At 43.6% G+C, this 12,305-nt stretch overlaps 1 protein-coding gene across 1 annotated transcript; it reads right to left on the reverse strand.

Annotated features, from left to right (window-relative positions):
- Positions 1-261: 261 nt before the first annotated feature.
- On the reverse strand, positions 262-12,098 carry LOC100222288 (uncharacterized). Its single transcript, XM_030264458.4, has 6 exons — positions 11,637-12,098; positions 10,752-10,905; positions 9,695-9,855; positions 7,021-7,224; positions 6,734-6,915; positions 262-6,448 (listed from the first exon to the last, which is right to left on the reverse strand). The coding sequence occupies exons 1-6, from the start codon at positions 11,749-11,751 to the stop codon at positions 890-892; spliced, it is 6,375 nt and encodes a 2,124-aa protein (XP_030120318.4). The 5' UTR covers positions 11,752-12,098; the 3' UTR covers positions 262-889.
- Between the last annotated feature and the right edge of the window lie 207 nt (positions 12,099-12,305).

The following is a 12,305-nucleotide window of genomic DNA, read 5'->3' on the forward strand; positions in this document are numbered from 1 at the left end:
TGGATACTCCACACACTGGAGAACAGAACCAGATCTGCAAGGGACAACTCATCAGAATTAGGGAGAAAAGGGAGAAATAATACAATATACTATTCCCATATTAAAAGACTATAAACAAAGTTTTCTTCAGTGTCTTTGAGGAAGAGTCTGTTTTTTCTCACTGGAACAAAAGCAGGATAGGTATTACGGTTACAAAATTTTGAAGCAGGAGAGCAGATAATGGACAAAAAAAATCAAATCGGATAAAAATATACTTCAGGGTTTTTTTTAAAACATTTTGCTACTCCTGTTTATTTGGGTTTTCATTAAAAATTGTTAATTCATAATAAAAAGCATTTGCTTTTCTGTATGATTCACAATTGGTAACAATTGGTAAATTGTTAATATTTTTGAAAACATAAGCAAAACACTAGCGTTTTTTGAAATTGGCAACATCAGACTTTCAAGAAGATGCCTGTATTTATAAAGATTTGGTAATATTAAAAAAATAATGATATATTAACAATAGAATATGACAAAAATGCTGATAAGCTTATGCACCTTTATGTGTATATTTACCGTTTAGAGGTGCAAAGATAGCATTTTCATCAAAACTTGAATACAATTTTAAAAATGCAATGTGCAATAAAATGTGTAGGAAATTACCAACTTATTTCCAGTTAAAAATATTGAAAATTAAGGTGAAAGACAATGAAAGTGAAAAGTCAAACAATTGACCAAAATTAACACAGCTAGCAGAATAATGGCAGAAGAGCCTGGTGTGGGTTTTTCTGAGTCCGTGCAGATGAGTACATTCAGCATCACCAGATGTTCTGCAATTACACATTCTGACATGCTACAAAGGGACTGAGTATTGTCAAAGTTACACAATTCCTGATTGGGAAGATTCCTATAGCCAGCTCCCATTTTCTGCATTTTCAATCACAGCATTCTTGTTTTCAACTGTTCCATTTGCATCGCTTCTTTCTTCTAACACTACCACTAAACTTGACAGAGTTGTGTGAGGATCAAGCAGTTTCACAAGGGGTATGTCCACCTTTCGCTCCTGAAAGACACGGTTCTGAATTGTCATGGCTAACATAGAGTCTATGCCCAAAGAGGAAAGTGGTGTATTCATGGTTAGCTCCTCTGCGTTCACTCCTGTGAGGTCACTCACCAATGAGGTGATGTAGTCCTCAGATTTGAGAAAGGCAGCATCTGGGACTTCAGTTTCCTCAAATGTTTCAATCTTGATCTTGAAATCTTCTGAAATAAGTGATATGAAGCGACTTTTGAGAGAAGTAATCTGAGTAAAAACATGATGATACAAAGCTTGAAAGTTCAATTTGACCACAGCTTGGTGTGCATTGTTTATAAGCAAGGTCTTCCTGAGATAGTCATGAATTTCATGTACTTGCAGAATGTCTATGCCCTTGGATCCCAGAATGCTCTGAATGTGGTTTTGGTTGAGGAGAATGCCAAGGTTCAACGCACCCCAGTTAATGGCCTGGCCTGAAAGCCCACAGTTCCTCCTGTAGAGGCAGAAGACATCCAGGAAAGAGTTTGCAGCTGCATAGTTCGTCTGAGTGGCATTGCCCAGAAAGGAAGTAACAGAGGAGTAGCACACAAAGTAGTCAAGCTCCTGGTCTCTGGTAGCCCAGTGAAGATTTAGGGTCCCTGCTACTTTTGGGCTCAGCACTTTATGAAAGTCAGCCAGCTTCAGCACTTCAAGGCGGCCATCATGTAAAGCAACAGCACTTTGGAACACGCCTTTGATCGGACTCCCCACAAAGGTGTTGGCAATGGACTGGAAAGCTTTCTCAACATCACTGGTCGAAGCCACATCACACTGCACAGACACTACTTTGCTCCCTTTGTACTGCTGCTGCAAAGCCCTTAACTCTTCTTGCTTCTCACTGCTGGGAATTCTCCTGGAGAGAATTGCAATGCACCCTCCTCCATTCTCAGCTATGAATTTCACTGTTTCAAAGCCAAGTCCGGTGAGCCCCCCAGCTACTACATAAACAGCGTTCTGCTTGAACAGCTGCTTCTGGGGCTCGTACAGCGGGATATCTGAAAGCACACTGATGTCCTTCTGCCTTCCCAGAACAGCAAGGGGGACAGAAGTGCAGGTGAAATAGGACATCACAGAATTTAGCCCTTCAAAGTTCTCAGTCTGCTGAAAAACAGAACCTGAGAGATGTCTAAACTGTTTCATATCCATGGAACTGATCCAGGCATGTACGGTCTTCTGCACTTCCTTTAGAGGTGCTTTCCGGAAAAGGCTGGCAACGGCAAGGATATGAAAGCTGATGTTTTCATTATCAATTTCACTGACATTCTGGATACATTCAGACTGTTGACTGCCACACACAATGACCACATCTTTAAGCAAGTACATGTGGGCCAGATCCTCCTGAGACAGTCTGTTAACTGGAGGAAGAATAACAAGGGCATTGCACAGGTTGATACACAGGAACACGTTAGGAGTGGGCTTAGCAAGGACTGTTCTCCAACCCATCTCTTCTGCTGCTGCAGAAAGAACATGGCACAAAACTGAGGATGGCTCTGTAGTAATAATACCCAATGTTCTGCCATGTTTCCCTTTGGGTAATCTCTGAGTGAAGATTTCCCATGCAATGATGAAGTATGACAAACAAGGGACATTTTGGAGGAATGGGAATTTCCTTGCATTGAGACAAACTGTTCCTGGAATCTGAACTCTGGATGATGCAGCAGAGGGGTAACATGAAACCACATGATCTCCCACTTTCACTTTTTTCACATCACTGCCTGTTGCAGTGACTGTGCCACTGAAATCAAGAGCTAGAAGCCTGTGCTTGTCTCCTGCCTGTGAGTTCCAATACAGTGTATTACCAAAGCTGCAGCTAGAAACAGAAATGGGAAAATAGTCTTCTGAGTGCAGACAAATTTTATCCACTTGAATTTCAACACTCTGTTTGTCAAGCTGAGTAGCAGCGCTGGTGGATAATTCCCCAGACAAGTCTTTTGCTGTGTATGGATCAGAAGTGAACAAAGTGAATGATTGTGATTTCTGGAGAGATCGTACAGGTTGGATGTAATCTGCATCTACACAAGGTGTGCGTCTGATTTCGGACACATAAATTCTTCCTTGGCTGATGCAGACTTCTGGATAGTCCCCACCTTGGTACTTGACAAGAACATCTGCTAACACTGAGATGTCCAGGGAAGTGGAGGAGCTGAGGTCAATCAACTGAAATGTGATTTCTGGAACTTCAACAGTACAAGTTCTGGTCATGCCATACAATGCAAACCCACAGTTAACGTGGTCCACATATCTTGCTGTTGTTCTGTAGGTGATCACTCTGATGGAACAGCGGGACGTCTTCTCTTTTAGTGCCACCACTACCTGACGATAGGCTTCGCAGCACTTTGCCAACTGATCTACTGCTTTCCTTGGGGAATCTTCGTTTAATTTTTGGATTCCCCACAGGAAGAGAATTTCATCATAATCCTTAACCTCTGCTCTCATTTTATTCTGTGTATCCCCTTCCAAAAGGCATTCCCAGCCTTCATACATAACATATCTCGAAGCAGGATGCAAGTATTTTTTGAGCTGCTCGGCTATCCCAAATTTGTCTGCAAACACAAGGACTCTGGGCTTAAACCCCAGATGTCCAATTGTCTGTGAAAGAGAGACTTCTTTCCATTTGTTTTCAAACAGAAACTCATTGTCTCTCGAAGACGATTCCTTCATGAAAGTGATGGCAACTCGCTTGAGCTCAGCCAAAACTGAGCCGTGTTTGTCCACAAAGCATCCACAGACCTCAAGGCAGTTCCCAGTGGATTTGCTCATTCTCATGTATATCATCATTTCCTCCTCCAGCGGGCGGAGCACCACCAGGCTGCCTATCCCGGAAGGAAAGCCTGCTCTGGACGGCAGTGTCCTTGAGGTCAGGACAGCGGTCATCTGCAGAAAACAGTCGAGCAGCACTGGGTGGATACAGTAGCTGTACATGTCTCTGGCAATCTCCTCATTCACCTTGATGCTTGTTATAGCTTCCTTTAGCTCCTGGCAATAATGCACATCACTGAGCTGCCTGAATATGGAGCCATACTGAAAGCCAACCTGAGACAGTGCTTCATAAAGCTCCTCTCTGCTAATCACTGACCTGCATCTTCGATAGATGGCTTGGAAGGAGATGCTACTTTCTTCCACCACTCCTTCAAGCCCCTTTGCCACTTGGCCAGCAGCATAAACTGCGTTGGAGGAAGAGAGAACCTCAAAGGTTGTCATGGCTTTTTGCGAACTCAGCTTGATACTCAGCACTTGGGAATTCTGTGTAAGAACACACGGCGCAGAAAAACTGATACTCAGCTGGCAAGTGCTCAGAGGCACTTTAGGTTCTGACCTGCTCATCACAGAGGCCAGACCAAGCTCCACATAGAAAGCACCAGGGACTAAGGCCACCCCATGGTTCTTGTGCTCATATAAGTACGGTGTCGTGTCCTGGGACACCAGGCAGCCAAGCTCCACGTTGTCACTATTTATGCTGTAAATCAAAGGATGACTGGAACTGACACCTCTTTGGTTTGTTTGTCGATGGATATCCAGGCAGTTCATGAGTTTTTGGTGATCAAATTGATATTGTGGAATGGCCACTGGAACACTTTGATACCCATCATAAAAGTGCTGCCAGTTGGGATTAAATCCCAGTTCAAACAGATTTCCTACCAGGGTGAAGAGCGTCTGATATTCTGCATCTGTTTGCAAAGAGGACAACACCTTTGTGCCTTTCCCTAGCGTTTCTTTTATGCTTCTCTGCAGTGCTCGGTGAGGACTTATTTCCACAAACACCACGTTTTCCCTGCCTCTGGCTGCAGTTTGGATGGCTTGTGTGAAAGCAACAGGCTTGCGAGTATGCTGTGCCCAGAATTTGCCCTGTGCAAAGTCATTTTCAGATGAAGCTGCCCCAGTCAGTGTTGAAATCACTTCCATTTCCCCCTTCTGCCTTTCTAAAGGCTCTATCTGCTCCTCCAGCTCCTTGAGTATCACATCCATGCTGGGGCTGTGGTACGCCGCTGGAACATTTAAAACATGAAGATAGATGTTTCTCTGTCTGAAAGCTTCAGCTAACTCTCTCTGGACAGCTTCCACAGCCTCTACACTCCCAGACAAGGTGCAGGAAATGGGGCTGTTGAAAGCAGCAATGCACACCTTTCCTGAGTAGGGATGCAGGCGTGCAGCAATCTCTTCAACAGGGATGTTCCCAACCACCAGCATTCTGCCGCTGGCAGTCTTTGCCTGCAGCCTGCTCCGGTGGTAAATCACTTTGACTGCATCTGCCAGGGAAAGGTACCCAGCAATATGTGCAGCAGCAACTTCCCCCACCGAGTGGCCAACAACAGCAACGGGCTTAATACCCCAGTGCTTCAGGAGGGAAGCTACAGCAACCTGCAGGGCAAACAGCAAGGGCTGAGAAAGCTCTGGATTCAACAAGTCCTTTGGGTTACGATTGCTTGCTGGCAGGAGGCTGATGGCAGCGTGCTGCTGAAAAAGGTCTTCTATTTCCTTACACTTGTGTCTGAACACCGGCTCTGAGCTCAGCAGTGCCTCACTGAACTCCTTCAGCGTTACGCCGTTGCCACAGAACACAAACACCAGCTGTGGTTCCACTTTGGACATGGCAGGTTCCGTGCTCGCTGCCAACTTAAGCTCTTGCTGCAAATGTTGGAGGGAGTTTGTGACAAACGCTTTTCGGTACCTGTAGCTGGCATGGCTTCTCCTGCAGGCAGATGTATAGGCCAGGCTTGGGAGAGTTACGGAGTTCCTTGTGCTCAGCTGCTCAGCTGTGTCGGCCATTGTCATCTGAAGGGACTTAGGGGATGCTGCTGACAGCAGAACTAATTCCAGGGGCTTCTTAAAGGCAGGAAGAGGCTCTGGCTGCTTCACCTGTCTGACTACAACATGAGCATTGGTTCCTCCAAATCCAAAGCAGTTGATGCCACCTACTCTTCCATACTCACTAGATCCTTCCCAGGGCTCTACAGCTGTGGCAACAGCAAGGTTTAATTTCTCTGTATCGATGCTGCTCATCTCCTTTGAGTAATGCAAGGATGGAACAATCTTTCCATGATGCATCATCAGGAGCACTTTGATTAATGCAGCTGCTCCAGCAGCTGATTCAGTGTGTCCAATATTTCCTTTCACTGAACCAATTTTCAGAATGGGAACTCGGGATGACCTGTTTTTGCTAATGACATTGCCCAGGCTCTCTGCTTCTGTAGGATCTCCAGCAGCAGTTCCTGTGCCATGGGCTTCAATGTACTGCACAACTGCGGGATCAACACGACTTTCATAAATGCTGCGCAGTAAGTTCTCCTGCTCTTTTTGAGATGGTCTCGTGATTGGAGTCGTGGACCTGCCGTTCTGATTGACTGCACTGATGTTTATCACACCCCAGATTTTGCTGTGGTCTTCCTTTGCCTGTTCCATGAAAAGTTAAATTGTCTTTAATAAACTCACACTTTCTTTGTAAAGAAGACAACAAAAAGCCACAACAAAGCCCAGAACAACTAGAACATGATGCTAACTTTTAAATGTGAAATCCTTTCCCTGTGATACAGAAATAATAAATTCTAAAGAAATGCTTCATTCGTCTTACACTTGGATTGGAAAAACATCTCTGGAATAGTCATTACTAGAGCTGAAGATTAAAAAATTCAGGCAAGCAACCAGTCTTATTTCAGGTTGCTTCACAAGCAATCTTACCTTTTTCAGTGGTTTGAGGAAAACAACACCGCAGCCTTCTCCCCTTCCATAGCCATCTGCTTTTTTGGAGAAGGGTTTGCTTATGCCGTCTGGAGAGATCATTTTGGCTTTACTGAGAGATACAAAGGTGCGGGGATCGATGATGCAGCTCACCCCACCACAGATTGCTGCCTCACAGTCTCCTGGAGTTAAACAGAAACAAATATTCATGTTGAGATGGCCCTGATGATAGACAGAAACCGTAGAAATCTTGATTTCATTGTCCAGCACCTCTTCAGTCTCATTACCTGATTTAATGGCTTGCAAGGCGTAGTGCAGAGCAAAAAGAAAAGATGAACACGCAGTGTCGATAGTCAGAGAGGGTCCAGTCAGATTAAATGTGAAAGAGATCCTGTTGGCAGCAATGCTCATTGCTGTTCCAGTACCATCATAATGATTTATTTCATTCACATCTCTGCTGGTTATGATTCCATAGTCTCGATTCATGAGACCTGGAAAACATCCGATACATGTCAAGTTAACCCAAGCCAACAATAGGCATGTACAGCTCTGATGGTGTGGTTTGGTTTTCAGTGTTAAGATGAAATCATATGGCATCAGGGCTCCTGTCATGAAGCTTTGCTCCAACACAAGTCAAAGGCAGAAGTCACAGCAATTTCCCCTGGACCCAACTTACACACACATATAACATTGGAAATTCCTACCTGCCCAGGAAATGGCCTTTCCTAATGGCTTAGCTCACTGTATGATGCAGCTAAGATCTCTGTAGTCTGCTTAGATCCCTGTATCTCACTTTGAGACTGAGATACAGTTTTGAGATTCAGGTTGTTTTAGTTTAGCTATGAGAACATTTATCAACCAGTTACAAGGAGGGTAGTTCAGACATAAATGTACAAGACATTAGCTTCAGTTCCTCAGATGTACCAAGTTAAAGGTCACAGCACAAAGTACAATCAATAGTCTCTATTTATCTTTTTTTTTTTTTTTCACACTTTCAACCAGTAAGAAATAGTAAAGAAGAGCAGGACCTTTTTCCTGTTGTGTTCTCTTTTTGGGAACACTGTGCTGGAAACATGGTAGATCCCCAAGTCCATGAGCACGTGTGGAAAGTGCAGTAGCTCTATTCAGAGAGCAAGGAATAGTGTCCTCAGTGGAGGAAGAGCATCTCTCAGACTAAAAGGTAATCTAAAACATTTCCCCTACAGGTACATCAGCCAAACACCCCTAGAAAACTCCTTTTTAAAGAGACACAGATTGCACCAGCAATAATGTGCTGTTATTCTACTTTTGTCTTTTAAATATCTTTCACCAGCATCTGGTATCATCTCCTCCGTAACTATTTGGGTACTGACAAAGGCAGTTGGACAAGTGCACCTTGGTACCACTCTAATGGCCACAGGAGGATTTCTTCTGCTTTAAAAGGATATTCATCCCCAGAATTCCTTACCCAAAGTAATACTGGAAAACAGCATATTGGGGAAAAGTGTAGGCCTGTGTAGAAGCCCAGAAGATAAAGGACTAATGTACACGTGTCAAACACTGATTGTCAGATAGCCAGGGTCTGTCAGTAATAAGCAAGAATGGTTAAAAAAGCCAAAATCAGACAGGACCATGAGGAGGTAGGGCAGCACTTTTCTTGGATAAACACCCTTGTTATGCTTCACAGAGACATCTAGTCTTTCCTCAAATACTTCCAGGGACAGTGACTCCACCACCTCCCTGGGCAGCCAATTCCCATATCCAGTCACCCCTTATGTGGAGAATTTCTCCCTAATGTCCAGTCTAAACCTCCCCTGGCACAGCCTGAGGCCATATCCCTTCATCCTGTGTTCAGTTGCCTGTGAAAGATGTTGATCCCCACATCACTTCCCCAGCTCTGCTGCCTTTCTCTGGACCTACTCCAGCTCCTCAATGTCCTTCCTCAATTGAGGGGCCCAGAAGTGGACACAGGACTCTACTTGTGGCCTCACCAGTGCCATATGCAGTTGGAAGAATCACTGCCCTGCTCCTGTGGTGACACTATTGCTGATACAGGCCAGGATGCCACTGGCTTTCTTGGCCATGTGGGCACACGGCTCATGTACAGCTGCTGTCCAGCAGCACCATCAGGTCCTTTTCCGCTGGGCCACTTTCAGACCACTCTGACCCCATCAATCAACAAAAGGCAGCACCAGCACAGAAACAAGAATGAAACATTGACCCAAGTTCAATATGGGGAGGGAGGGGATGAAGACCACCCAAGAACCCCAAAGCCTCTGATGCATTTCCAAAAAAGTCTGAAAGAAGGGACTGGACATGATAATTTGCATAGAAAGAGAGCAACTTGTCTTCAGGGCAGGGAAGCGTATCTATAAAAAGCTACCCCAAACAGACCTGGGGGTCCTCCAGAACCATAGACCATTGGCCTGACCAACACTGGAACAAGGACTGGTGATCACTTTTTCCCTCTTTTTCTCTCTCCCTTTCTTTAATTTATCTCTTCTTTTCCCTCTTTTCTTCCACCTTACATCTTTATCCACAACCCACTGCCATGTGCTGATACAGCAGGTCAATATTCCAATTTCTTTGCCAAGTGTGTAATTTACTAAGAAGATGTTTCCTGCAGACCTGAGAAATAACATATCTGGTCTTCCCCTTAAGGGTGGAACATCACAGCATGCCTTGGGAGCATCTTTCCTAAGAAGGGCTGGGTTGCACTTGCAGTTCCCTATCCCCTTCTGTGCTTGACCACTGGAAGAAGAGCACCAAAAAGAGATACATGAATTGTACCATGAACTTCTAGAGTAGCCTGGTAATTCCTACCAAAAGCAACCACTAGTGCCATAGCACAGTAGCTTTAGATCTCCAGTCTAGTTCCAGCCTAGATCCAGTGCTAGGTAACATATTGAAAGGTTATAAAGGATTGCTCCAATCTTTGTGAGGTTCAAACACACTTTCTTTGCCATGAAATTTTCATCTTACCAATGAAAACACCTGTTTTGGTGCCACTGACAGATTCCACAGGAACTCCTGCATCCTCCAGGGCTTTGTATGTGCACTCTATCAGTAATTTCTGTTGTGGATCCATGCGTTCTGCTTCCATATTATTAATCCCAAACAGATGGTTGTCAAATGAATTAAATCTGAAATACACAGAGCAGAATAAAATATGTCATATGTATATAAGATGCATTTACTTCTAGACTCACAGTACACATTATTTGCAATTTCATGAAAACACAAGCAGTAACTGGTGTTTAGACCACAGTTCCTATTTATGAAATTCAGAAGAAAATGTTTATAAGCCAAAGATGTTTTATGCCCCACCACAAGATATGTCATTTTATCAATGATTCTGCATTTCAGAGTTAAGAGCCCACTCCAACCCATTTTTCTCATGGTTATTGCACTACTACCAACTTGATTCCTCAGACTATGCAGTGCAGACTGTGCAGAATGAGACTTCCTCTGCAATAATCTGGCCATTGCCAGTAAGTTATACACAAAAAGTTTTCTACCTTGTTCTTAGCCAATACAGACCAATGCTTTACAATTTAAAACCAAAAAGGAGAGGATCAGCTCAGGTGTTTTCAACAGATACCAATGCTTCCCTAACAATACATTCATAAATACTTTGTGTGTATTTATATTTAAAAGCATCTTCAAAACAGGCCCATGCTTACAAAACACCAAGTCCAACTTTAATCTTGTATCCCAAGATCAGATTTATAGGACCTTCTATCATTTCTTGATTTCAGAGCAGGATTCAATATCTAACATGGGACTAAGCATTAAAGTAATTCTGGGTCCTATGGTTCAACCCTGCCAAGTATAAATTTCAGGAGACAATAAGATTTCTTCCAACTTCCAACAGTGCATGCCAACTTCTCCTTTGAATGAAGCACTACAGCCTGAGGATTTTAGGTCAGTGAGGAATTCAAATAAAAGACACCTCTTTTGACCTTTCTGTAATTTACTATTCTGTACCCATAGTCTAAGTACTACAAAAGTCAGTGGTGCAGCAGGGTAAGAGACTCACTCATCAAGAAGAGCAGCTCGTGTTGTACAGATTTTTCCTGGCTTGTTACCATCTGCATCATACCACTCCTTGACATTAAATCTCTCAGGGGGGATTTCTACAGTGCAGTTTTTGCCTTCTTCCAGGACTTTCCAGAAATTGTCAACTCCACTTCCTGTTGTACAAAGTGTTAAAAACAGATTAAATGATGTGCTTTCCTTCCCCACGCAGACTCAGAAATGCACAATCAGCAACAAGGACCTCCCACATGTAAATCCAGGCTGCTCAAGCAGACTTGCCACAGAAAGAAGTGATCATTCTTTGGTGAGAGGAAAATGAAAAAGCATGACTGATCCCCTCCCTGCTTGTCTACAAGCAAAGGAATCCCACAAAATCCTTAACCACCTTCTCTCCCCATTTCCCTATCCTCTCACTGTATCTACTCCACCTACTGTAATAAAGCAAAAAGCTTTCTTTTAGGAAAACCCAACCAGTTTATTTTACAGGCATTGCTGATAAGAATGTCCAGCCCTTCATCTGTCCTGTTCCTATGCATGTAGAGTCCTGTAACAATGCACAATCACCCAGCCAGTGAACACACAGAAAGTTCAAATCATCCCAGACCCATCCAGCTCACTTGTATGAGTTTCAGGTGCAGTCCAATGCCCTGCCCACAGCCAGCACTGCAACTTCTTTTCTCTGTTTGTTTGTCTGTCTGCAAACAAATTTAAACTAATTCCTTTCCACCACAGCACCACCTTTCAAAAAGATCCCACAAGCAGCAAAGAATCAATTTCAACTAAGGGACAAACCAACAACTGTTGGTTTTCTCCACTTCAACATTAATAAAAGACTCTGCTTTTCAATGTTCACTCACAGCCTGTTTTGCTTTTACCCCAAAGTTACCTCCAGGAAAGTTGCATCCTATTCCAACAATAGCAACTTCATCTGCAGTCTCGATCTCCATCTCCTGGGCTGCACAAGACAGAAGCACTGTCAGTCCAGTCCAACAGTTATGCATTTAATATTGAATAAATATTAGGTTAAAATGTGAACATTTCACAAACGCACAAACTTGTACAAAACTTAGTTAATCTGGAATGATCTATTGTTGCTTGTGTTGACAAAGGACACTGCCCACAAGTGACCAGAGCTCTGAACTATATTTTTCCTCTTGTCTCTACTTTCAGAGGGAATTCCCCATTTAATTCCCCAGACTTTCTCATGCACAAACACTTCCTTTTTACTGTTTAGCCTCTGCTAACAAATGTTACTCTTTTGATGGCAAAGACAAGAATTCTCTTTGGGGTCAAATTAAATACCCCAGGATAGAGTTGACTGATGATTTTTTTTTCCTTGATTCTGAGAAAGGAACTTGTCAGATGAGAATCAGTTCAATTGAACTAATTCGAACTCACTAGAATGCCCAGCTCTAAGCCCTGCACTCCTCCTGGACTTCTTTCAACCCACAAAGAGGAAAAGATTCCTCTAGAAAGGTTTTGTGGGGGACTCTTGGCAGTGGGGAGAGCTTCCCATCCCAGGGATAGCACGGCAGGTCCCAAAAGCCTTTCTCAG

Source organism: Taeniopygia guttata, chromosome 2 (genome assembly GCF_048771995.1).
Source record: "Taeniopygia guttata chromosome 2, bTaeGut7.mat, whole genome shotgun sequence".
Lineage (NCBI taxonomy): Eukaryota > Metazoa > Chordata > Aves > Passeriformes > Estrildidae > Taeniopygia > Taeniopygia guttata.

Excerpts from the sequence above, each read along its gene's own strand:
- LOC100222288 (XM_030264458.4), bottom strand. The coding sequence starts at position 11,751 with ATGCATAACTGTTGGACTGGACTGACAGTGCTTCTGTCTTGTGCAGCC. Across the intron at positions 6,916-7,020 it reads CTTGCAAGCCATTAAATCAG|GAGACTGTGAGGCAGCAATC; the intron begins GTAATGAGACTG and ends GTTTAACTCCAG. Across the intron at positions 6,449-6,733 it reads TCCTCAAACCACTGAAAAAG|GCAAAGGAAGACCACAGCAA; the intron begins GTAAGATTGCTT and ends TTCATGGAACAG.